Consider the following 22,812-nt stretch of genomic DNA (forward strand, 5'->3'; position numbering starts at 1 on the left):
CTTCTGAGAAGAAAGCATTGAGACACAAACCCAGAGAGGTCAGGGAGATGGCCACGGAATCCTGGAGGCAGACAAGGAGCAATGCAGCTACAAAGCAGGAATACCAAAGACTGTTGCAAGGACCTGACGCTAGAAAGAAGCATGAAACAGATTCTCCCTCAGAGCCTCCCAATAAGCAACCAATCCTGACTACACTGGGATTTGGGACTTCTACCTCCAGAACTGGGAGAATCAGTTTCCATCATTTCATCCAACTGGTTGTGAGACTTTGTTTCAGCAGCCATAGCAAACAAATATGGACCTGAATGGACAAGGAGTGGGTAGTTTTGGAAACTCAGAGGGAGTAGCTGCAGGGGTTAGAAAGGGCTGCTTCAAAGGCATGGTGGGCTTCAATAAAGAGGTGCAGCTGATTTGTTGCAACCCATGGGAAGGGAGCTGAGGGAATAAGACCTTGACCTCAAACTCTCCCTATCTCTGGTCAGTGCCTCCTGCCAAACAGAACTGGGAGCCAGAGGGCAAGGAGCATATTGGGGAAATCAATTAGTCAGCCTCATGCCACACAAATGGGAGAGAGGAATGGAGACTGCACATCTGAGATGGAAATGGAAAATATTCAACACTGGGTATTAGATGATATTGTGGAACTCTAATGTGAAAAAGGTATTGTAGTAATGTAAAAAGAAAAAAGGAAGAAAGAAAACATGCACATTAAAGTATTTACCAGCAAAAAATGATCTGTAAGTATTCTTTAAAATATTTCAGTTTAGGGGCTTCTGGGTGGCTCAGTCAGTTAAGTGTTGGCCTTTGGCTCTGGTCATAATCCCAGAGTCCTGGGATGGAGCCCATGTTCAGCAGAGAGTCTGCTTCTCCCTCTCCCTCTGCCCCTCCCCCTGCTCATGCTCTCTTTAAAATAAATAAATAAAATCTTTAAAAAAATATTTCAGCTCATTAAAAAAGTGACAGAGGCAGACAAAGCAAGACTGGCAAAATGGCACGGATTCCTGAAGCAGGTAGTGCACCATTATCGTCTCAATCTGTGAAATTTTCCATGATAAATATTACATTGAAAAATTTAAAATAAGGTTTCTCAAACAATGTAGGAAAAATCTGTGCTCCTGTGAAAAGTTAGGTACCGTGTAGACTCCAGACGACACCCTCTGGATTACTGGATTCTGATTTGATCTGAGCTGTGTCCCAACTTTGTACATTGTACATAAGTGATACCAGTGACAGGTAACTCTTGTCTAAGAACATGTAAATTCTGTCCTACCTGATAGAGTTTCAACTGGCCTTCCTCCCTCACTGTGAAAGAAGTTAGTCTCCATGATCTCTAGCTGAACTTTCTGCCCATTTTCAAAAAAGCAGATGTTGGTTTCTAAGAACAAGTAGAAAAATGTGTTGAAAAAATTTTGGAAAAGAACATGCTGTCTATATGCTCTTAATTCACTTTTAAACACTTTATTAGAGAAGACTGGTTTCCCTTGTATTGCTATTTCAGAGCTCTGAATAAAGCCCCGCATGATCGACCCCTTCCTCTCCTCTTCTGGGTGTTCATTCAAACATCACTGCGTCCCTGCTGGTGCTATCCCCTTTTCATCACTTTTTGTTTCCCCATGGCACGGATCGCCATCTCTCATGTCATATTTCGTCAATTTTTTGTCTTGTTTATTGCCTGTCTCCCTCCACAAGAATGAGCAGTCCCTGAAGACAGGTGTTTCTACCTGTTTTGTTTATAGGTGTACCCACTGCACTTTGAACAAAGTCTGGAACTTTGAGTAGCAACTCAGTAACCATTATTTTAAGGAGGGAAGGGGCCAGTCTCTCTGCCACTCTCTCTTAAAGGCCAAGATTTGGTTTTATTTGTTTGCACAATTCTAGCATTTACCTGGTACATGGTTACCTATTTAAGAGTTAGTAAGAATTAGTCCCATGGATTCCCGGGGGGGGAGGGGGGGACCCAGGTCAATTCTAGGATAGCTGCACTGGGTAGAGAAAAGCCCAATTTGACATCCCTTCTGGTTTCCACATCATTTCCCTGATTTCCTCATTACCTGGAATGACTTAGATGAGACCATACATCTTTAGATTGTCAATCGAAAGACTAGACCCAGTGGTACATGGTAATGAAGGTAGTACACGATGTTCACAACCTTTCTTTTCTTTTCTTTTTTTTGGGGGGGGGCACTCGCTAAACATTCATTTGTATATGTCACTAACAGAATAAAATGTCAAGAACTGAGAAGACTGTCTGAATTCGGAGGAAGGGGCCGAGACTATTGACTTTTTAAGGTGGCTTTATGGAATGTGTATTTTAGAAGCCGCTGTGGCAATAGTTTGGGGTGAGAAGTCAGCTTGGAGCATTAATAAGAGTAAGGAGTGCTCAGTAATGAGTGGGCCACAGTGCCATTAAAAGGTTGTCTTAAGACTCCGGGCAGCTTCAAGATGAAAAACGGAAGGAAGGAAGGAAGGAAGGGAGGGAGGGAGGGAAGGAGGGAGGGAGAGAGGAAGGAATGGTGGAAGGGAGGAAGAGAGAGAGGAAAGGGAGGCTAGGGAGAAAAATACAGAAACAATTTTTCTAGCAGAGAGAGAGAAAGACAGAGACAGAGAGAGAGGGAGAGTGTGTGAGTGTGTGCGTGCGTGTGTGTGTGTGTGTGTGTGAGAGAGAGAGAGAGAGAGAGAGAGAGAAATGCCCCAACTAATCTCTATCAGTTTAGGCAAACAAACTCTGACATCTTCCCCTTGGCAGTGAACACCAGGACTTCCCTCAACCGGAGAAAGAAAGGCTCGGCTCAACCACCCAGGGTTTCCAGAAGGAGTAGCACCGTGGCGATCCCACGTGGCTCCAGGCGCCCGCCCACCCACTCGCGGGTGTGAGAGGCGGGTCGCGGCCGGGCGGGGCGGGAGCGGGGGTGTGCGCTGGGCAGGTTCCAGCGGAGGAGGGGCCGGAGGGTGGCGCGGAGTCCCCGCTTTTCCCCGGCGCCTCGATGAGGGCGGCGGACAGCGCGGGACGGGCATGGCAGAGATGCGGCCGGGAACGGCGGCGGGGCTGCAGCTCAGCGCGCTGCCCGACCACTCCCCGCTGCTGCAGCCCAGCCTGGCCGAGCTGCGGCGCCGGGCCCGGGCGGCGGGCGCTCCGCCGACGCCTCTGCCACTCACCGACTCCTTCCTGCTGCGGTTCTTGCGCGCCCGGGACTTCGACCTCGACCTGGCCTGGCGGGTGAGCGCGCTTCCCCGCGGCATTTTCCCCGCGCGCCGGCAGGGCTGGGGACCAGAGGCATGACCAGACCTCTGTGAAATGCCGAGTTGCCTGCCGACCCTGGGGAGGGTACGCGCGCCTAACGCACCGGGCGCTGGGCGGTGGCTGCAGGTGTTCGGAGAAATCCCGCGCCGGTCCTTCCAGTTTCTCTGAGCCATGGAAACGCGAAACCTGGAAAAAGCTGGAGCGCTCCGGGCTGATGGCCCAGTTGACCCCAAACACTGGAACTGTGCTCTAGATGGATCTCCCGAACCTATCCAGTATGGGGGTGGGGGGCGGAGGATCCCTTTTCCCGTCCCTGGCGCAAAGCCAGTGACATGAAACAAAGTGACAGCTGCGAAGTAGGAAACCCAGATTTATCATGTCGTAGCAGATCACTCCACGTGTGGTGGAGAAAACGGAGTTGCCAGAAAAACTGACGCCCTGAAGCCAAATTATAGCGAAATAGTGCCATTGTTAAGAATAATACGTAAGTGTCGGGACGGTAAAGCGGTCCAGAATATTTTGAGTGCAAAGGTGGGAGATGAGGTGGTTCTTTTGTGTTTCCAGGTATGGTACAGATGGTTGAAGAAGGTGGGAAGACAGGAATCAAAAAAGAGGGATGTAACCTTGAGTTCTGTCGCTTTGGGCTGAGCATCCTGTTCTGTTAAGTAATGTTGAAAAAGCCTACCTACCCCACTGATTTCGAGGCTTGAACATTCACCAATTTAACAGAACAAGGCATACCCAGCACAGAGCTTGACGATATATATATAGTAAGCACTCAGCCATTGAACTTGATCTAGCCCTTCTGCCAGCTGGCTTACGCAGTGTCATATTAGGAGGTGGGAGGCATGGGAAGTAGAATAGTGCAGAAGAGCAACATAACCTAGTTTGAGTTTGTTGATGCTGTTAACTGATTTTTAATTGAAAAAAATGAAGAGCGTGAGTGATTAAAAAAATCATAAACAGTAAAGGGTGCAAAGTAAATTTCTAAAAGAACATAATAAAGGAGAGAAGTTCCCCACCCCAAACCTTCATTGTGCTGGTCATCTACCCAGAAGCAATTACTGTACCTGTTGATCTTTCTAGATTAGTCTGTGTTCACACAAGTATATGTATGTGTTTTACATTTGGCCTTGTTTATCTGTTTTTTTGTTTTTACCTAATTTATCATAGAGATGAGCTTAGTTCAGTATGTGGGCATACATCTTATTCATTTTTGGGGGGTGTACTATTCCAGTGTGTGGATTTATTATATCAAAATGTATTAACCAGTCCCCCATTATTAGATAGAAGAGTTATTCTCACCAATGGCAATGCCCATATATGCTGTTCATTCCTTCGTTCAATGATTATTTTTTGAACTCTTAAAATTTGCCTGGCAGTACACAAGATACAGTAAACAAGACAAGTGAAGCTTCTTCTATTACTGACTAGATATTGTTAGATATTGTAGTGTGTATACATTTGTCTTTGTGCAAAAATAGGATTATATCCTTCTAAGTTCAATTGTGAAGTTCCTGGATGAAGTGAGGTATGCATTTTCAGGGGTAATGAATATAACTCTCCTTCAAAGTGTTTGCACTAATTTTATCACTTTTGTATTACAAAATGGTGCCTTTTCCTCCATATTATCACCTACTGTACTATTAGACCTTATGATCTGTGTCAACCGCTTGGCAAGAAATTGGTTCTCATTACAATATGCATTTGTTTAATTATAAGTGAGGTTAATCATCTTCCATATTTTTAAAAAATATATTTTAAATTATTTTCGTTAGCTGTTTTTACCATTTGTTAATTTTCTTCCATTTTGTTCACAAAAATATACATATACATTTTTTATTCATAAAGTATCTTTATGTATTAAATAAGCCTTTGCCCTACTTTGATATCTTTTGACATTGTTTGTACTTTTTTTTTCTGTGCAGAATTTAAATATTTTTATGTAATCACATATATCGATTAGATTGTTCTTTGATGGTTTCTGATTGTTTTAAAAGCTTTTCTCCTCCAAAATTTTCTCTAGTAATTTATGACTTCTCTTTTGAATGTTGGAGTTGCTAACCTACTGAGATTTATTTTGATGTTAGGAATGAAATAGGAATCTGGCTTTATTTTTGTTTTGTCAAATGGTTACTCAGGTATCCCAGCATCATGGGTAATAAACTAATATTTACCCAGCAACTACTGAATATAAAGACAATCTTAGGTCCTATGAGGAGTGCAGTTTAAATGAAACATATTAATGCATAGAGATCACTAATAATAAAAAAGTGTGTGATTTGCTGCTTTCATTTTAGCTGCTTTTCAAAAGAAATGTCTAAACACAAGAAGGAATAAAATTTACCTCCAGAAGCTTTTATATATATATAGTGTTTTCTGTATTCTTTGTTTTCCTGAATTGTTTTCATTTCACCATGTCCTTGAGGAATTGGCTAGCAAGACTGTCTAAATCCCCTGGATAAGGATCAAGTTTCTGTCTGTGAACTCTTTGCCTTACTTTCCTGCCAAGTGGAAAGGATAAGGAAAGGCTTAGAGTGTGAAACCTTTTTTTTTTTCAATTTCCTCCATAAAGGCAGATAATTCAATTCAAACTCCCTTATTTATAATAGAAAAGCCCTATAGTTTTAGTATGTGAAGAAAGCTTGATAAGCCCCTCAGTTACAATGCAATTTCTCATTATTCTAGTTTTTGTATTTGAAGTTATAGTGAATTAATGAAGTTTTTATGATTCTAAAAGTTTATAGAGCACCAAGTATTGTGTAAATAGTGTTTGCGTGGATTAGCTAATTATTGTCTCGTTTTAGAAGAAACTGAGATGTGGTTTTTAGTCCAAAATTAGGTAATAAGTGGTAAAGGTGGGATTTGAACTTAGGTTGAACTCTGCAAAGCCTGTGCTCACACGTATACTGTACTTGCTCCTTCCATTCAAAACAATGAACATAAAACTGCCAATGTTAACCTCAGTGTGTCCTACAGATTCCTGTGAATATCTGTCTTTTGTAAGTGACTAGTTCAGTTCCTTATGTTTTTGCTCCATGTGGCGAGTTTTTTGTTTTTTGTTTTTTTAAATCCTGTAAGTATTTTTACGGTTTCCCTGAAGTCTTGGAAGCTTTCAAAAATCTGACTCTTCTTGTAGCTTCTTTTGTAAAATTTATCGCATCACTTGTCAGTTTCAGTGACTGTGTCAGTTTCAGTGTAAAATTGATCATATCAGCTGTCAGTCCCAGTGACACCTGAGAGTTACTACCCTTAAACAAGTGTGTAACTTCTCTGAGCTTTAGTAGTCTCATCCATAAAATGGAGTAACAATCGTTACCTCTCAGACTGGTTGTGAGAAGAAACTGAAATGATGCCACTAAACCCTGTAAAGGCAGCACAGCTATAGTTGTTATTTTGTTTAAAAGTACATGAAAAATGTGAGAAGAGACTGATCGAGTCCCGCATCGGGCTCTCTGCTCATCAGGGAGCCTGCTTCCTCCTCTCTCTCTCTCTCTCTCTCTCTCTGCCTGCCTCTCTGCCTACTTGTGATCTCTCTCTGTCAAATAAATAAATAAAATCTTAAAAAAAAAAAACCAAAACAAAGCATAGTTAAAACAAATCCTAACTTTTTACATTTATTTACCCCTGATTATGGCAAAAACAGGTACCTTCCAGTAAAGAATGTTCACTTGCTGCCAATTTTTTTGTAGTTGTGGACTTTTGATGATTTGTTTGAGAATTGCTCAGTAGCAATTTATGTCATTTATATAACTTAAGTCAGCCGAATTTTGAGTTTATTTGCCCACAGAAAAGTAATGATCAAAGATCCAGGTTTAGGTATTTCAATTTGTCAAAGTTAAATGTTAAATGCAGGAGAGTTATTTGTGCATCTTTAAGAAAAAGTCAGTTTTTCAAGTATGTGAATTTGATTGGTTTACTCATGCGTTAGTTTATTCTTTCATTCAATACTTGTACCTATCTTCTGGGTGCCCAGCATTCTGCAGAGATGAACAAGTTTAGGACCCCGCTTGTCACCTAAAAGATCCCTTTTAATGAAGCTCCGACTTGTATGATCCCATGGGAAATTAAAATCGTCACTTTTATATAAGAGCTAATATGCTGCTTCTAGCATTTTTGCTTGAATCAGAATTAAAAAGACTTTTCATATCTGAGGGAACTATCAAAGTAATGAGCACTGTAACATTCGTTTAACACTTATTCTGATGCCCTCTAAGACAGGAGGAGGAGGAGAAACTCATAGAATGAATATATCAGAATCTACAATGTGCCTTTTGTTCTTTCTCCTTTTGGAAATTGCTATTTAGGTCACCAATTATTTCTTTGTTGGCTAATATAGGGACTTTTTTCTTTCCTACCTTGCAGTTTTATTTAACCCATGGCAACATTCTCTTTTTAAAAAGAGTTCAGAGAAGTTTATTAAATGAAGAAACGAGAGGGAAAAAACAGAGATAGAGAAAGTTAGAAAGACAACATTGGGGAGAGAGAGAGAAGAGGGGGCAGGCGGCACAAATAACTTTTTCCTCCCTTCTGTGCACCATGGTGTCGCTGCTCCTCCAGTCCAGTCAGCTTTTCTCTTTCTTCAGGCCATTACCGGTGTCCCACGTTTGGAATTTCACCCTCTGCTTGCCTTTTAAAATTTGCATTTGTAGTTTCTCCTCCGGGTCATTATGACTTTGTGATTACACCTGTCATGTTTATTTCAGTGAGTCTCAAATATGAAATTCGTCCCTTCCTTTCATCTAAACTTCCATTCCCCATTGCTAGTGGACCTCTTTTTTCTTTTTAAGTTTTTATTTATTTATTTGACAGGCAGAGATTACAAGTAGACAGAGAGAGAGAGAGAGAGAAGAGAAAGCAGGCTCCCCACTGAGCAGAGAGCCAGATGCGGGGCTCGATCCCAGGACCCTGAGATCATGACCTGAGCAGAAGGCAGAGGCTCAGCCCCCTGAGCCACCCAGGTGCCCCACTAGTAGATCTCTTTGAACTCAAAATAGACATATTGTTGGGGCACCTGGAAGGCATTGTTGGTTAAGTGTCTGACACTGGTTTCGGCTCAGGTCTTTATCTCAGGATTGTGAGACGGAGGACTCCCTCAGGCTCTGCCCTTAGTGTGGAGTTTGCTGGAGATTCTCTTTCCTTCTCCCTCTGCCCCTCCCTCTTGCTTGTGCTCTCTCTCTCAAAATAATTAAATAAATCTTTAAAACAAAACAAAAAAACCCTCAAACATATTGTCATGTTACAAAAATTGAGAATGCTAAATATTTTGAGGAGGAAAATTAAACCATAATAGACTTTAAATGCATAATTTGATTTTAGTATTCTCCAAGATACTGGCAATATCTGTATTACTTGTAAATGCAGAGTAACCATTATTGCCGGTTCTTTTAGAATGAAAAGACAACAGCATTCCTTCAGACCATACTTTACCAAGACCTACTATCCGGGCATACTGTCCCACTCGGAATGCATACCACAACTAACAACGTTGGTTTCTGTTGTTTTCCCATTAGTAGAAAGTATAGCAATGGTACAGAGATGTTCTTTTGCATCTTTGATTTAGCTCTTTTTTGTAGGAAAGAAAATGAAACCAAAAAAAATTCTAGTTCTCCTCAACATAATCCTGCGCTAAGATACACAGATGAGCAATAAACCCAAATAACCTTCGTATTACAGCAATAGCAGTAGTAACTACCACTCATTATGCCCAGGGATGCTTTATGCTTAACCCCACAAGGCAGATAGGGGGGAAATAAGACACAAAGGAGTTAAATATCTACCCAACGTCACACAGGTGATACATGGTAGAATCCAGGCTTTTCTGACGAAGCATCCTGGTGATTTAACTTTTCATTACATAACATGGCCTGGGTGACCCTGTTGTCACCAGCAGGTCAGCCCCAATGAGAGCAGGCATTTTATTCTGCTCATGGCTGTAACCCAAGTGCCTACCCAGTGTATAGAACATTGTAGATGCTCCAAAAATATTTGTAGAGCTAATTTGTTTGGTTTCTATTTTTCCTTATTTCAGAACGGACTAAAGGTGGATGTTTCAGTTTTCTATTAGCAAGTAATAAATCACCCCCAAATTTAGTGGCTTAAACCACAACTATTTATTTGTCTGTGATTCTCTCATTTGGTCAGGGCTGAGTGGGGATGGCTCATCTGTGATCCACATTGCATCAGATTGGAACTTGGCAGAGAGCAGACTAAGATGGGCTCTGGTTGTCCAGTGCCTCTTTCTACACAGACTAATTACTAATCTTATTCTTAGGTGGTTTCTGGGTCCCCAAAAGCAAAGGCAGGAAGTCCCAGCCTTCCTACACTAGCAAAGTGTCACTTCTGCTGAAGCAAAATGTAAGGCCGGCCAGATTCTGAGGGGAGGAATCAACTGAATCCCATCTGTAACGGGACGAATGGCATGTGTCTATCAGGAGGGGAGGTATTATTGGTAGCTATCTTTGGAGACTACCAACCATAGGGGACAAATCAAAATTACTCAGCTTTGAATTTGTGATGAAGTCTTAGCACCTGAGATCCTTGCTGAAGGGAACTTAAGTTTTTACAACTAAAAAAAAAAAAAAAAAAAGGAAAGAAAAAAAAAATACCCCAGATTAAAATCCTGACATAATAGATGGTACGGGTCCTTTGTAATGCCAGAGATTTGCTTCTATTTTTCTAAGTGCTTACTATGTATGCCCTATGTAGACAATTTTTATTTTATTTTCCAGTTACTGAAAAACTATTATAAGTGGAGAGCAGAATGTCCAGAAATAAGTGCAGATCTGTGCCCTCGAAGTATTCTTGGTCTTCTGAAGGCTGGTTATCTTGGAGTCCTGCGAGCCAGAGACCCCACTGGCAGCAAAGTTCTTATTTACAGAATAGGTAAGTCATATACAGCGCTGCTTTCCTTTTTCTTTCTTTTTTTGGATGCCATATTGAAAGGTCTAGGTGTCCATATTTAAGAATTTGGCTTTTCAGGTTTTAACTTAGATTTAATTTAGATTATAATGTCCCTCAAAAAAATAAAATGGCAATTGTGAGAAAATTAGAAACCAATGAAAATCTTGCTTCCATTCTTCCACACAGTCAGCTGTATATAATAAGAGAGAAAGAAAACAGAGTAGAGAAATATGGGTAGGGGGGAGGTGAAAAAGATCAAGGTGGGGGCGCCTGGGTGGCTCAGTGGGTTAAGCCTCTGCCTTCGGCTCAGGTCATGGTCCCAGGGTCCTGGGATCGAGCCCCGCATTATTCGGGGCTCTCTGCTGAGCAGAGAGCCTGTTTCCCTTCCTCTCTCTCTGCCTGCCTCGCTGCCTACTTGTGATCTCTGTCTGTCGGATAAATAAATAAAATCTTTAAAAAAAAAAAAAAAGATCAAGGTGAAGTATTTAGAAAATGCTTAGTAGGAAACCAGTATGAATTCTGAACCATAATAACACAAGCTCCACGAGAGCATGGATTTTGTCTGTTCTGCTCACTGTATCCTAACACTGAAACCAGGACCTAGCACATGGTAGGTATTTAGTAAGTATTTCTGGAGTGAGTGATGGCTAGTTGGATAAGACCCAGGGCTGAGGAGCCAGGGGCTCATTCTCTGGAATGGGGAAGGTCCAGTGGGAAAGCAGCATCCCTGGGTAGTGCCAAAGACACTGTATTCCACATACCCCTCTTGTCACAGCTTCCTCTTTTCACCATTAGGCCTTTCTAGTGTTTCCTATAGGTTGGTGACTGCCCCTTCCCTCAGCCTGAGTGTGATTAAAAATGGCGTGTAATGAAGAAGAACTCACGCTGCTCCCAGCATCTTCTTGTGGCCTAGTGGAAAGGACAAAGATAACTATCTTTGTAAATTTACAAAGATGTAAATTTACATTTACTTCTGTAAATATTCTAGGGAGCTTTAGAATATTTATAGATTTGTTTTTTCCTACCTGATTATAGATAAGATACATGCCTCTAACTCAACTCTTTATGACCTTGCAAGGAGGCTCTGCATTTATTTTTTTAGCGTACCAGAAGACCAAGTAGAATGATTCCTGTTGTTTGCTTCAGCTTATGTGTCAAGTACAATTAGGTCAGTCATGAAGTCATTGTCCATAAAACAGACAACACAATGTCTGCCCTATCCTTTCGTTGCCCTATCAGTCTTCCAGGATGATGAACGAGGTTCCCCAAGTTCTTTAGAGGAAGAGTGGCCAGAGGAAAGATAGTATGTATGTTTTATGTAGTGAGCAAACATAGATTGTATGACAATATGGTATGTCCAGCTTGAATTTGAATTTCAGATAAACAGGGTATAATTTTTCAGTGTAAGTATGCCCCATGCATACTAAAAAATTATTTGTTGTTTATCTGAAATTCAGCTGTAACAGGGCATCTTATATTTTATCTGGGCTACTGGAAGTTTCCAGGAACAGAAAACTAAAACCATCAGGGGACTCTTTCTGCAAATGTCCTGGCTCTGAACTGGCTGGCTGGAGTTTTTTCAAGCTTGTTCATAAATTACCTGGGGCAAGTTAAGAAGTAAGAGTGATACCTGGACAGCGAAAGAGCAAACATGCTCCTTTGATCATAAATTCCTTAACACTGGGGGCACCTGGCCAGCTCAGACAGAGGAATGTGTGATTCTTGATCTCAGGGTTGTGAGTTTGAGCCCCACATTGGGTATAGAGAGTATTTAAAAATAAAAGCTTTATGAATAAGTAAATAAATAAATACATACATATCTTAACACTGCATCAATTGTCTTCTATTGCTTAGAGAGAAGGTTTCTTGTGGTACATTAACATTTAAGTATACCCTTTAACTAAAAGAGATTTTAAAATCAAGAAAACATGTAGCTTGGGGTGCCTGGGTGGCTCAGTAGGTTACGCTTCTGCCTTCAGCTCTGGTCATGATCCCAGGGTCCAGAGATCGAGCTCCACATTAGGCTTCTTGATTGGCGGAGAGTCTGCTTCTCCCTCTCCCTCTGCCTGCCACTCCCCCTGCTTGTGCTTTCTCTCTCTCTGTCAAATAAATAAAATCTTAAATAAAAGAAAAAAGAAAACACATAGGTTAGTGATGGTCAGAACAGAAGGGCATGCAGCAAATTTCCTGTGTGTTATGTAGAATAAGATATTATTCTAGGATGAAAAGGGAAAACTCAGAAGATGTTTAGGAGTAAAAGGAAAGGGTAGGATAAAGATTCATTAATTTTCTAAATGTGACTGAATTAAAGGCAAAACTAAAAGAAGGAAATCTGTGGTAGAGGTTCTCGGTGGAATGTTAGCATAACCACCTTTCCCTAGGTACCATCTCTTCAGTGAAAGCAGAGAGAAAATGCACAGAGCCTTTTTCTCTGGTTCATCAGGACAACACAAGTTGAAACTAGTTTTTGCCATTATTTGCCTATAAGCCAGAGGATATAATTTTATGCCTTTTGAGACTATTATACTGCAGCAGCAAAAATAAAATTTAACAGTGAGTCTTAAGTTTTGACTCTGGCTTAGTTCTTAGGAATACAAGTTCTACACTCGGGTTGGAACTGCAACTCTGCTCTGTTCTAGCTACATGGGCAGCTATGTACCTGTAACCCCAGTTTCTCCTCTATCAAACAGGCATAGTAAAAACCTATCTCATAGGGTTACTGTGAGCATTACATCGTGGGATACAAATGAAATAAGAGCATTACCTGATGTATGATAAGCACTCAATAAATATTAAATAGATGCTGGAAAAGGAATTAAGAAATCAAGGCATGTTTTTCTTTTGCCTTAAAGGAGCTTTGAGTCTAGACCAGTGCTATCCAATAGAATTTTCCACGATGATGAAACTGTTCTCCAATAGCCGTTAGTTATGGGTGGCTGTTGAACACTTGAAATGTGGCTTTTGCAACTAAGAAATTGAATTTTTGATTTTATTTAATGTTAATTAGTTTAAATTTTAATAGCCTCACATGGCTAATGGCTCCCCCGTCAGACAGCACACGTCTAGACAACTATGTTGGTGAGCTTAGGAATTTAGGTCAGTAACTATTTTCTTGACTGCAGGTTTTCAATTGTTCTGTTCATATTTTTCACCGTTGTAGCTTTCTGCCAAGGTCTGAAGTAGTATAGAATATTTGAGCTGTGTTATCCATGAATTGATTACTCAAATTTTTACAGGCAGCTGATACTCTTAGAAAAGCAAAGGTCAAACCCATTGTGCCTTTCTGGGAATACTTCTGATTCTGGGAATACTTCTGATTCTTTTCTATCTTCAATTTTTTCCTCACCAGTAGACACTCCCCAACAGCATTTAAATCTATTAAGGGTCAGAGTCTCCTTTGTCGGCATCACCTGTTCTACCACTATTGCAATTCTGAAATTCTTTGCCGCACTGGTGTCAGCTTTCTCTCTCATGCTACTTTCTATATAGACCTAAAATAATCCCAGTCGCAGGCAGTCATACAAGCACAAACAACTCAGATTTCTGACTTCCCCCCACCATCTCCTGTCCCCAGGGATCCATGCGAGCAGCACCCTATTCCAACTGTGTCCAACTGGATGTCTCTCAGTCACCATTTATACATGTCCAAAACTACTTACGATCTTTTCCTCCCAAAACATTTCTCTTCCATTGTTTCCTGTCTCAGTAAGTGGTACCTCCATTCTACCCGGTTGTCCAAGCCAGAAATTTTGGTATTTTGAAACTTTACCATTACTTAATCATGAATCTTTTTTTTTTTTTTTTTCCTTTCACATTGTCTCCTTAGGCACTCCTTGGAACCTCCAGCATGAAGACTTGCATTTTTTTCAGCTCTGGAACATTTTTCTCTACTGTTATTCCTCTTTCCCCTCTTCCCTATTCTCTGCATTATTACCTTTCAGAACTCTAATTATTTGGATGTTGAAACTCTGGTTTCTACATGTCTCTAGCTGCATGAGTCTTTTGATGCATACTTACCAACTCCTGGCTCTTTTCAGAGAATTCCTCAGCTTGGTATTCCAAACCATTACGCAATCATTGGTTGTGTCTTTTCTGGGTTTGTCCCATTGACTGAGATTTGCTTGAATATCATCTTTTTTTTTTTTTTCCAAAAAAAAATCAACTGATTCTTTTAAATAATAACCAGTTCTTTTAATAATAGCCTACATTACCTTTTTTTTTCCCTCATTGAAACTATTTTGCTTCTTTTTAATGTCTCTTGCTGTATTAACTGTTCTCTTAGGTTTTAGCACCTTTGTGTGTTGAGTGCAGTTCCCCACTTCTTTGTAATTTTTAAAATGTTATAATACTTAGTGCATGTGTATCTTCTTTTAAGATCACCTGTTTGCCTGTCCATTCCTGTCATTTCTGCTTGCCCTGGCCTGTCCAGGGGTGGTAGGGGGAGGGGAGATGACAGGAATGTCACCAATCTTTTGTTGTTTCTCCTGGGTATGGGCAACTACCGGAGTGCTTCCCTGGCTCTTTTCCAAAGCCCACAACTTACTCTTTCTGGCCTGTACAGACATGGCAGCTATGTGCTATTGCCACGGAGGGGTGTCTGACACATAAGCCTGCCAATTTGTTCTTCATGCATTTCCCTTAGCAACCTCTTTGGTTACTGCAGGGCCCTAGTTACTCTTTATAATCCTTTATCATCCAAAAGCCCTTGCTTTTCCCATTTCTAACACCTCCGAGCTGGGAGCATACCTGGGGACATTTTCATCTTGAGCCATATCCCTCTCCTGAATGTTTTGGGCTGGAGCTTCATCTGGCAATCAAATCCAGTTTGCATTCAATCTCTTCTCCCTGATGCTCTTACAAATCTGTTCTTCGCTAGGGATCTGAGGATGGAGGGAAAAGCAGGAACATGTTTTTGGACCAACAATTTCATCCATTATTGAATCCATGATCTTTGTACATGTTTTTATTTCTACTGATCTTTTAAGTCTCAAAAGAGTTAGTTTCCCATTGTAAATCTTCCTGAATCTTTACACTATACTGAGATATGTTATTTTTAAATTTTTTTTTTTAGCACAATGGGACCCAAAAGTTTTCACAGCTTATGATGTTTTTCGTGTAAGTCTAATCACATCCGAGCTTATTGTACAGGAGGTAGAAACTCAGCGGAATGGTATCAAGGCTATCTTTGATCTAGAAGGCTGGCAGTTTTCTCATGCTTTTCAAATTACCCCATCCGTAGCCAAGAAGATTGCTGCTGTTCTTACAGTAAGTGTATATTTTAACTCTTTGGGATACTTTCAAATAGTAGATTTAAATTTAGTTATATATTCAACAAGGCAAGAGAATAGTACATTAATTAGAAAATTAAATAATTTTAAAATGATACACAGAATTCAGTAATGCTAAGAGAAAGTAAAGTGTTGTTGTTTTTTTTTAATTAACATATGTATTATTTGCTTCAGGTATTCCCAGGTCTGGGAATCATCAGTCTTACACAATTCACCGCACTCACCATAGCACATACCCTCCCCAATGTCCATAACCCAACCATCCTGTCCCCCCCACCCCAGTAACCCTCTGTTTTGTGAGATTAAGACTCTCTCATGGTTTGTCTCCCTCCCCGATCCCATCTTGTTTCATTTTTTCCCTCCCTATCCCCCACAACCCCCCCCTGCCTCATATCAGAGAGATCATAATTGTTGGGAAACTAAAGTATTATTAATTCATAAAAGAAAGAATGTTGCAAGAAACTGAAAATATGTTCAAAATTAGTAGCCAAATAATTTATGCATTTAAATAATAACATGATATCTTTCTCTTTCTATTACTTAAATTTTCTTCCTAAATTAAAAAATTGACTCAAAACAATATTTATAGCTATGGTACAATAAAATGTTACATTCTTGGTGGTATAAATTCATACAGTTCTTTCAGAAATTCAAAGGTTTTTTTTAAGATGGCCATCATCTTTGATCCAGTAGTGATCCAGATCTACTTTCAGGGACCTAACCAGCGAATAAGCTGAAATACAGTAAAGACTTCATATATAATGACAATAGTAGCTGACTCTGTGCCAGATACTTCACTAAGTATCTCAAGTACATTACCATTAAATGGCCAAACAAACCTATGGCTATTATTTTTCCCATTTTACAGATTAACTATGTCATAGGGATGACATAGCAATGCCCAAGCACACGCATTTTGTAGTGAATCAAGAATTCAGGTCAGGTCATCTGAGTGTAAGAGTTGTGTTTATAACCACAATTGCCTTGGATAAATATGGTTACTTATAGCATCAATTTTTATAGATGAAAATTAGAAATAGCTTATTTATCCAGAAATAGGAAAATTATGGTATATCCATTTGATAGATTATCACAACAATATTAAAACTCATGATATGGAGGCAACTGGGTGGCTCAGTTGGTTAAACGGCTGCCCTCAGCTCAGGTCATGATTCCAGGGTCCTGAGATTGAGCCCCGCATAGGGCTTCCTGCTCAGCAGAGAGCCTGCTTCTCTCTCTCCCTCGGCCTGCAGTTGTGCTTACTTGTTCTCTCTATTTCTCTGTCAAATAAATAAATAAAACTCATGATATGTACAAAAATTGTATTATGTTACTGAAACAAAACAGGGTGAAAATTATTTAGAAAGCATATTGGCAATTATGTTTAAAATAAAATTATTCATAGAAAGAACCTGGAAGGATAATCTCCAAATTAATAACACATCTGTAAAAACTATGCATAGGGGGAAAAAAAGAATTTTGCATGAAAGAAATTTGGCAGGAGAAATCTGTATGTTAACACATTTTGGATAAGAAAACTTTTGATGATGTGCTTTTTTTTTTTTAACTCTTAACTTTTTAAAGTTTCTAAATAAATCAATATTACTTTGATGTGACGGACCTATACCTGTGCCAAAAGTTTAAAATTGTGTGTTTACTATTCCTTCAGCTTCCATGAAATTTTAATTTTTTACTCAAAATAAAAATTAGGGAAATTTGTTAAATATAAATGTCCAAATGACTCATTGGTTCTTTGAAAGAACATTTATGTATGATTGGAGAATATATTTTCTGTGTTTTACTTACAAAGATGCAAGTGTTTCTTAAAATACTTTGCCTAAGCTATAAGGTGAAACCTTTTTTTAGAGATCTTTCCTTAATCTAGTGACTGTGAACTGCAAAGCAGGCTATTGTGTTGATGAAATAAATAATTCTGAAAATAAAATCCCACTTTAGGTATTGCACTAAGTGTAGCAAGTGTTTAGAGAAGGGACTGGTCAAAAGGAATATATATTGATTTATGCTTTGTTATTAGCAATTTTTTTCTTCATTTTCAAAAGGATTCCTTTCCATTAAAAGTCCGTGGTATCCATTTGATAAATGAGCCAATAATTTTCCATGCTGTCTTTTCCATGATTAAACCATTCCTGACTGAAAAAATTAAGGAACGGGTAAGTAAAACATATTCAAGTCATTATTCTTCTGTACCAAATGCTCCAATCCTTCTTATTTAATAATTGAATTATTACCTCCCCTCCCCAGTGTTTTAAGTATTTATCTAACAAACCATTTTTATAAATTAAAATTCCTTTTTAATTTTGAAAAATTAAGTTAGACTGTGGGGGGAAACAACCTCTCATTCATTGAGGTGAAAGTGCAAAATGGACTATTCCCTATAAAGGGCAGTGTGCTAATAGTTATCAAAATTACAGCTTTTGCACTTCTGGGATTTTATCCCAGGCCTATACAAGCACATAAACAAAAATTACAGATACAAGAGGATTCATGCAGCAAAAGACTAGAAACCACCAAGTGTTCATCATTAGGGAACTTGTTAAATAAACAGATACATCAACACAATGGAATACAGTAAGATTTTCACGATGGCTTATAAAGTGAAATAAAAAAAGGAAGAAGAGTCTTTATGGTATGCTACCTTATGTATAAAAAGGGGAGAAGTTAGAATCTCTAGTTATATTTGCATTGAACAGATATACAAGAAAGCAACCTAACTATATGTAATAGAGTAGAGGTGTGGATGAGTTTTGAGTAGGGACTAAGGCATTTCATTGTTTATCTTTTATCTTGTTTTGATTTCTAGCTATATAAATGTATTATCTGTGCAAATAAAAAATGTATTTAAATTAGACATGCATAACTGAAAACCGCAGTATCCAAGGTATGTGACTTAATGTCACATTAATTAAAGCAAATCTTGTGGAGCCTTATTTCAGGTGAATATCTAATATCTCTTAGGATTTTTCAAGTATTAAAAATAAAATTTAAATTCCCAAGAATGGCAACCACTTTTCTACGTTAATCTATAAAAGATAATTTGTAGAGTTACCCAGTAGGAATTTCTATCTGTATTCAAGAAGAACCACACCTGTGAAGAAGGCCACTTTTCATGTTAGTATTTTTAGAAAAGTCGATTTTGGGGAGCTCATTTTTGTCTTCCCTCAGTGTAGCTTGATAATAGCTGACACATTTTGTTTAACTCTGAAAGATCTAAAAATAAATATTTCTATTTTGGGTTGTATTCTGGACAAATAAAAACAAAACCAAAAAAACTGAACCTAATGAGTAGGAGAATATGAGCAAAAAAGAAAGAAAAATTTAAAAATTGAGAAGGTAGGTGGAGTATTTCAGGGAAAGGTAATTGACATGAAACAGACTTGCCAAAGTAATCAAGCCATTCTCCTCCCTTTCAACTTTTTGGCACTATGCTGTGAATGTTTTACTTTCCCCCTTCTGAGGAAATCATAGAATTTTCATTAGCTGATGATATTTTAAACATTTCAGAAGAAATCAAGAATTGGAACTGTGAGGTTCCCGAGTATAAGAAACTTGTTTCATTCGTTTTTCAGTTCTCATATCCTAGCATATAGTAGCTGCTTTTAAATGATCATTGACTGTATAGATGAACAGTTTACCCTATCAGGTGGAAAAAGGAACTTATTTATTTTTAGCAAGATGTGCTTTTAATTGACGGATCTAAGTCTTTATTTTAATTTCATAGTATCATATGGTCACTTTTTATAGTTTAACTATTTGAAAACTTAAGGTACTCAACCATCAACAATTGTCTCTTAATTCTGTACTAGCCAAGAGTATCCATCAACTGTACCACGTAAAATACTCCCCATATACGTAGCTGTGTGCGCTGATAAATGCTTCTAATTCATATGAGCTAATACCAGGTAGTATAGTTTTATCATCTCTAGAACAGATATTTTGCTAAGAATCACCTATACATTAGGAAATAGAATGTATAAAATGATTTTATTTAGAGTTTTAATAACCTATTTTTGAAAGAGGACAGAATATCTTTTTATAAATCTTATATATGCAAATACAAATACATATTAAAAAAAAAAAAGATGGTCAGACTCCTAAGCAGCACAATAGAAATTTAAGTATAATTCTTACATAAGCAGAGAAATAAAGGGCATAGCATTTATACATGCTCTCCTATCTTGAAAGTCATTAGAATACCTTATTTTATGGTGTTGATTTTACATTTGAAATATATGTAATCTAGTGAGAGACCGAGGGCATATCTTCTAAAACATTTTGGCTATTTCAGATTCACATGCACGGGAACAATTACAAACAAAGCTTACTTCAGCATTTCCCAGATATTCTTCCTCTGGAATATGGTGGTGCAGAATTCTCCATGGAGGACATTTGTCAGGAGTGGACAAATTTTATAATGAAGTCTGAAAATTATCTCAGCAGCATTTCACAGATCAATCAGTGAGAAGAAGTTATTTAATGTGAATGACTTCCTAATTATAAATACATGAGTGAGATCCTACCTGGTTATATGAATGAAAGAAAAAAATCCTTTAAGCTAATTAACACTTGTCTGATTGACCTTTCAAATTGTAAAACTCTTCTGACATGAGCAACATGGATATTTGGGAAACTTCTTGACTTTTTAAATGCACTTTCTTCATCTTTCAAGTAGTTAAATGTTTGTATACCTTAAAAGCATAGAAGGGATTCTTATTTTTATACTTGAATTTATCTCCTAAAGTAGCTGTTTCTGAAGTTTCACAAGTTATCTGACTACATTGGTTGAGTAATAAATGTATAAATAGTCCACAGAAAAGAAGTGTTAGTACAAATCAACTGATGATAAATATCTATTAATACCCATCTTGGGTGAAAGTCAGATTAGATTATAATTCAGATTAAAATCTGAATACAGTTTTGCAGAGTTTTTTCTATGGGCCAGCAAGATAGTTCATCTCAGGGAAGTTCTATTTCAGCACATGTGCACAACAGAAACTTTTGATTGAAGAGTCTGTGCACCATAAAGTATTATATGTAGCATCTAGAGGTCTTCATGAAATTACTCATGTTGCTACAATTGATAATCAAAAATAATTTAGGAAATATTTCAGGCATAGCTGATAGTTTTTAAACACTTTTCCTGCATTTTCAAATAAATCAAGAATGTAATTGTGACATCAGTTTTTGGTTATTCTTATCATGACTACATAGAGAATTAGAAATGGAATAATATTTAATTGTCATACAGACATGACTCTATTTTTAATTGAACAATAACACAACTACACAAAGAAAAAGAAATGTTTACATTTAAAAAATCACTGTCAGCTACACCTGGAACTTTTCAGATTATGTATGAAATAATTCTACGTTTACTACATATCAGAATATTCTAGCCAAATTTTATAATTAATGTGTACTTTAAAAAAACAGTAGTTAAAATGTGATGTTTCTATTATAGTTTATGTCAAAGAATATTTTGCTTATTAAGAAAGATACAATGTCAATATGGCTTTCAGTTTATGACTTTTTATAGTGTTTCATAATTTTTAAATTTTATAAAATAAAAAAAACCACACGGTGCAAAATTTGTTAAATATTGTTTAGCTTAGTTGGGTTTCAACATTAATCATACAATAATAGCATCTTTGTGAAAGGATATATGAAGAGCATTTTTCTTTATAAGAAAATTATTCTAATCAGGTGAGCTGATACTTGTGATTCTCCATCTATGAAAAAATTGAGAGCACTTGTGAATGTTCTTTAGAGGACACATTTAATTTTGACTTGGCATTGGGAAGCTAACTTTACATTATAATTTTTATTAAAAAATTATATCATGCTTGTTTTCTAAAAAAATTACATCATGCTTGTTTTCTATAAAAACTATAAAAAATAAAAAATTATAAAAAAATTTTGTACCTTCCTTTAAAAATCATATAATTCACAACATTGTATAATTAGAAATAATTTTTATAATTTAAAATCATTGAAAAAGAATAAACAATAAAAACAAAAAGCGCTGGTTTACCCAACTTTTATTCCACTGTAAAAAAGGTTTATATCTGAGTTCCACTTCATTTACGTTTGGGTACTTAAAACACTTTCTTATGACACTGTGAAGTGCACGAATAAAGGGTAATATTTAAAAATGTCTCTTAGATGTGATTCACTGGCGATGTTATTAACAGTAAAAAAAAATGAAAATACGTCAATTAACAGAAGTACATTTCATGATGGGACTGACTTTTTAAAAATGCAACAATTCTTTGAAGCAAACTGAAAGAACAATGTGAAATGAGCAATTTTATAAGGTTGTAAGATGAATAACTATCAAATTGTCTCTATTACTTTACTGTGATTGTGCCAGAAGTGCCTTTTATTTATAAAGTTAACGCTAACATGCACTCATTGTGTTAGTGAACTGCACAATAATTTATTTGTTTTAAATTTCTCAAAAGAAAATAAAGATCTTTCACGTAAACAATACCTGTTTCTTTTTCGTTTTTAAATACAATATAAATATTAGGCATTTATTTGCAATAATTGCTTTTCTTTACAGATAAGTTTAAGAAAAACTTATCACATTTGTTAAGTTTTATAGATTAATAAGATTGACTTGGGTACATTACACAAATGCTAATTTTTCCTCTGTAAGTTTTCATTACAGGCTGGTTTTCCAGGCTGCTGAATCCAACACCATCTTCCTCTAGTGTCTTTTGCTATGCTTAAAGGGACCATGAACTAATTTCATGAAACTAAGCCATGCAGATTTACTAAGTTAAAACTTCTAAGCGAAAAAAGAGTTTGCTACTTAATCAGATCATTTAATTTTGAAACAATCTGCGGTTAGCCTAGATTGTGATTTTATATTTATATTATGTATTTTAATATATTTATGTGTTAAATATATTAGTAATTAACTTTAATATATATTAATACATTAAACATATAGTATAAATATTAAGTATTTTTATACAATATATAATATACTTATATACTTAAATATATATGATATTTATACTATGTATTTTTCTTACAGAAATAACACTGAAGAAATAGAGCAAATACTGTCTTTGCCACTCATCTAAGTTAAGCCTATAGATCACAAAACAGGTCAAACCTACGAACCAACGGAAAACTTAGTATACTAGTTGGATCGTGTTGTCTGAAACACTATTTACTGGCCTTATACATTGAATTTTGCCACTCTTAGATGCCATGGAGAAACTGTGATTTACAAAGGCAGAACTAGAAATGGGGGTAATAAAATTAGGATTGGCAGCAGTACCTCTCCACTAATTTCCTTATTAGCAAGGACACATACCATCTTCCTCCTGTCCTCACAGCTAGTATTTCCTT

The 22,812-nt window shown here is 37.5% G+C and overlaps 1 protein-coding gene and 1 long non-coding RNA gene across 3 annotated transcripts in view; one reads left to right on the forward strand and one right to left on the reverse strand.

The window, feature by feature from the left end:
• The first annotated feature begins 3,004 nt into the window (after positions 1-3,004).
• On the forward strand, positions 3,005-21,266 carry TTPA (alpha tocopherol transfer protein). Its single transcript, XM_044245536.1, has 5 exons — positions 3,005-3,217; positions 9,973-10,126; positions 15,216-15,409; positions 17,493-17,603; positions 19,739-21,266. Exons 1-5 carry the CDS (start codon positions 3,014-3,016, stop codon positions 19,910-19,912), a joined length of 837 nt encoding a protein of 278 aa, XP_044101471.1. The 5' UTR covers positions 3,005-3,013; the 3' UTR covers positions 19,913-21,266.
• The window catches only part of LOC122904565, a 29,633-nt gene continuing 14,732 nt past the window's right edge, over positions 7,912-22,812 (reverse strand). Inside the window, exons 3-4 of one of the 2 annotated variants that reach the window (XR_006384230.1) lie at positions 14,891-15,024; positions 7,912-7,929 (exon numbers count right to left, since the gene is read on the reverse strand). This is a non-coding gene — a long non-coding RNA (uncharacterized LOC122904565). Of the gene's footprint in view, positions 7,930-12,232; positions 12,262-14,890; positions 15,025-22,812 lie in introns of those variants that run through there. The other variant, XR_006384229.1, reaches the window with a different exon arrangement.

The sequence above is a fragment of the Neovison vison genome, chromosome 4 (genome assembly GCF_020171115.1).
Source record: "Neovison vison isolate M4711 chromosome 4, ASM_NN_V1, whole genome shotgun sequence".
Taxonomy (NCBI): domain Eukaryota; kingdom Metazoa; phylum Chordata; class Mammalia; order Carnivora; family Mustelidae; genus Neogale; species Neogale vison.

Excerpts from the sequence above, each read along its gene's own strand:
- TTPA (XM_044245536.1), top strand. The coding sequence starts at position 3,014 with ATGGCAGAGATGCGGCCGGGAACGGCGGCGGGGCTGCAGCTCAGCGCG. Across the intron at positions 3,218-9,972 it reads ACCTCGACCTGGCCTGGCGG|TTACTGAAAAACTATTATAA; the intron begins GTGAGCGCGCTT and ends TTTATTTTCCAG. Across the intron at positions 15,410-17,492 it reads AGATTGCTGCTGTTCTTACA|GATTCCTTTCCATTAAAAGT; the intron begins GTAAGTGTATAT and ends CATTTTCAAAAG.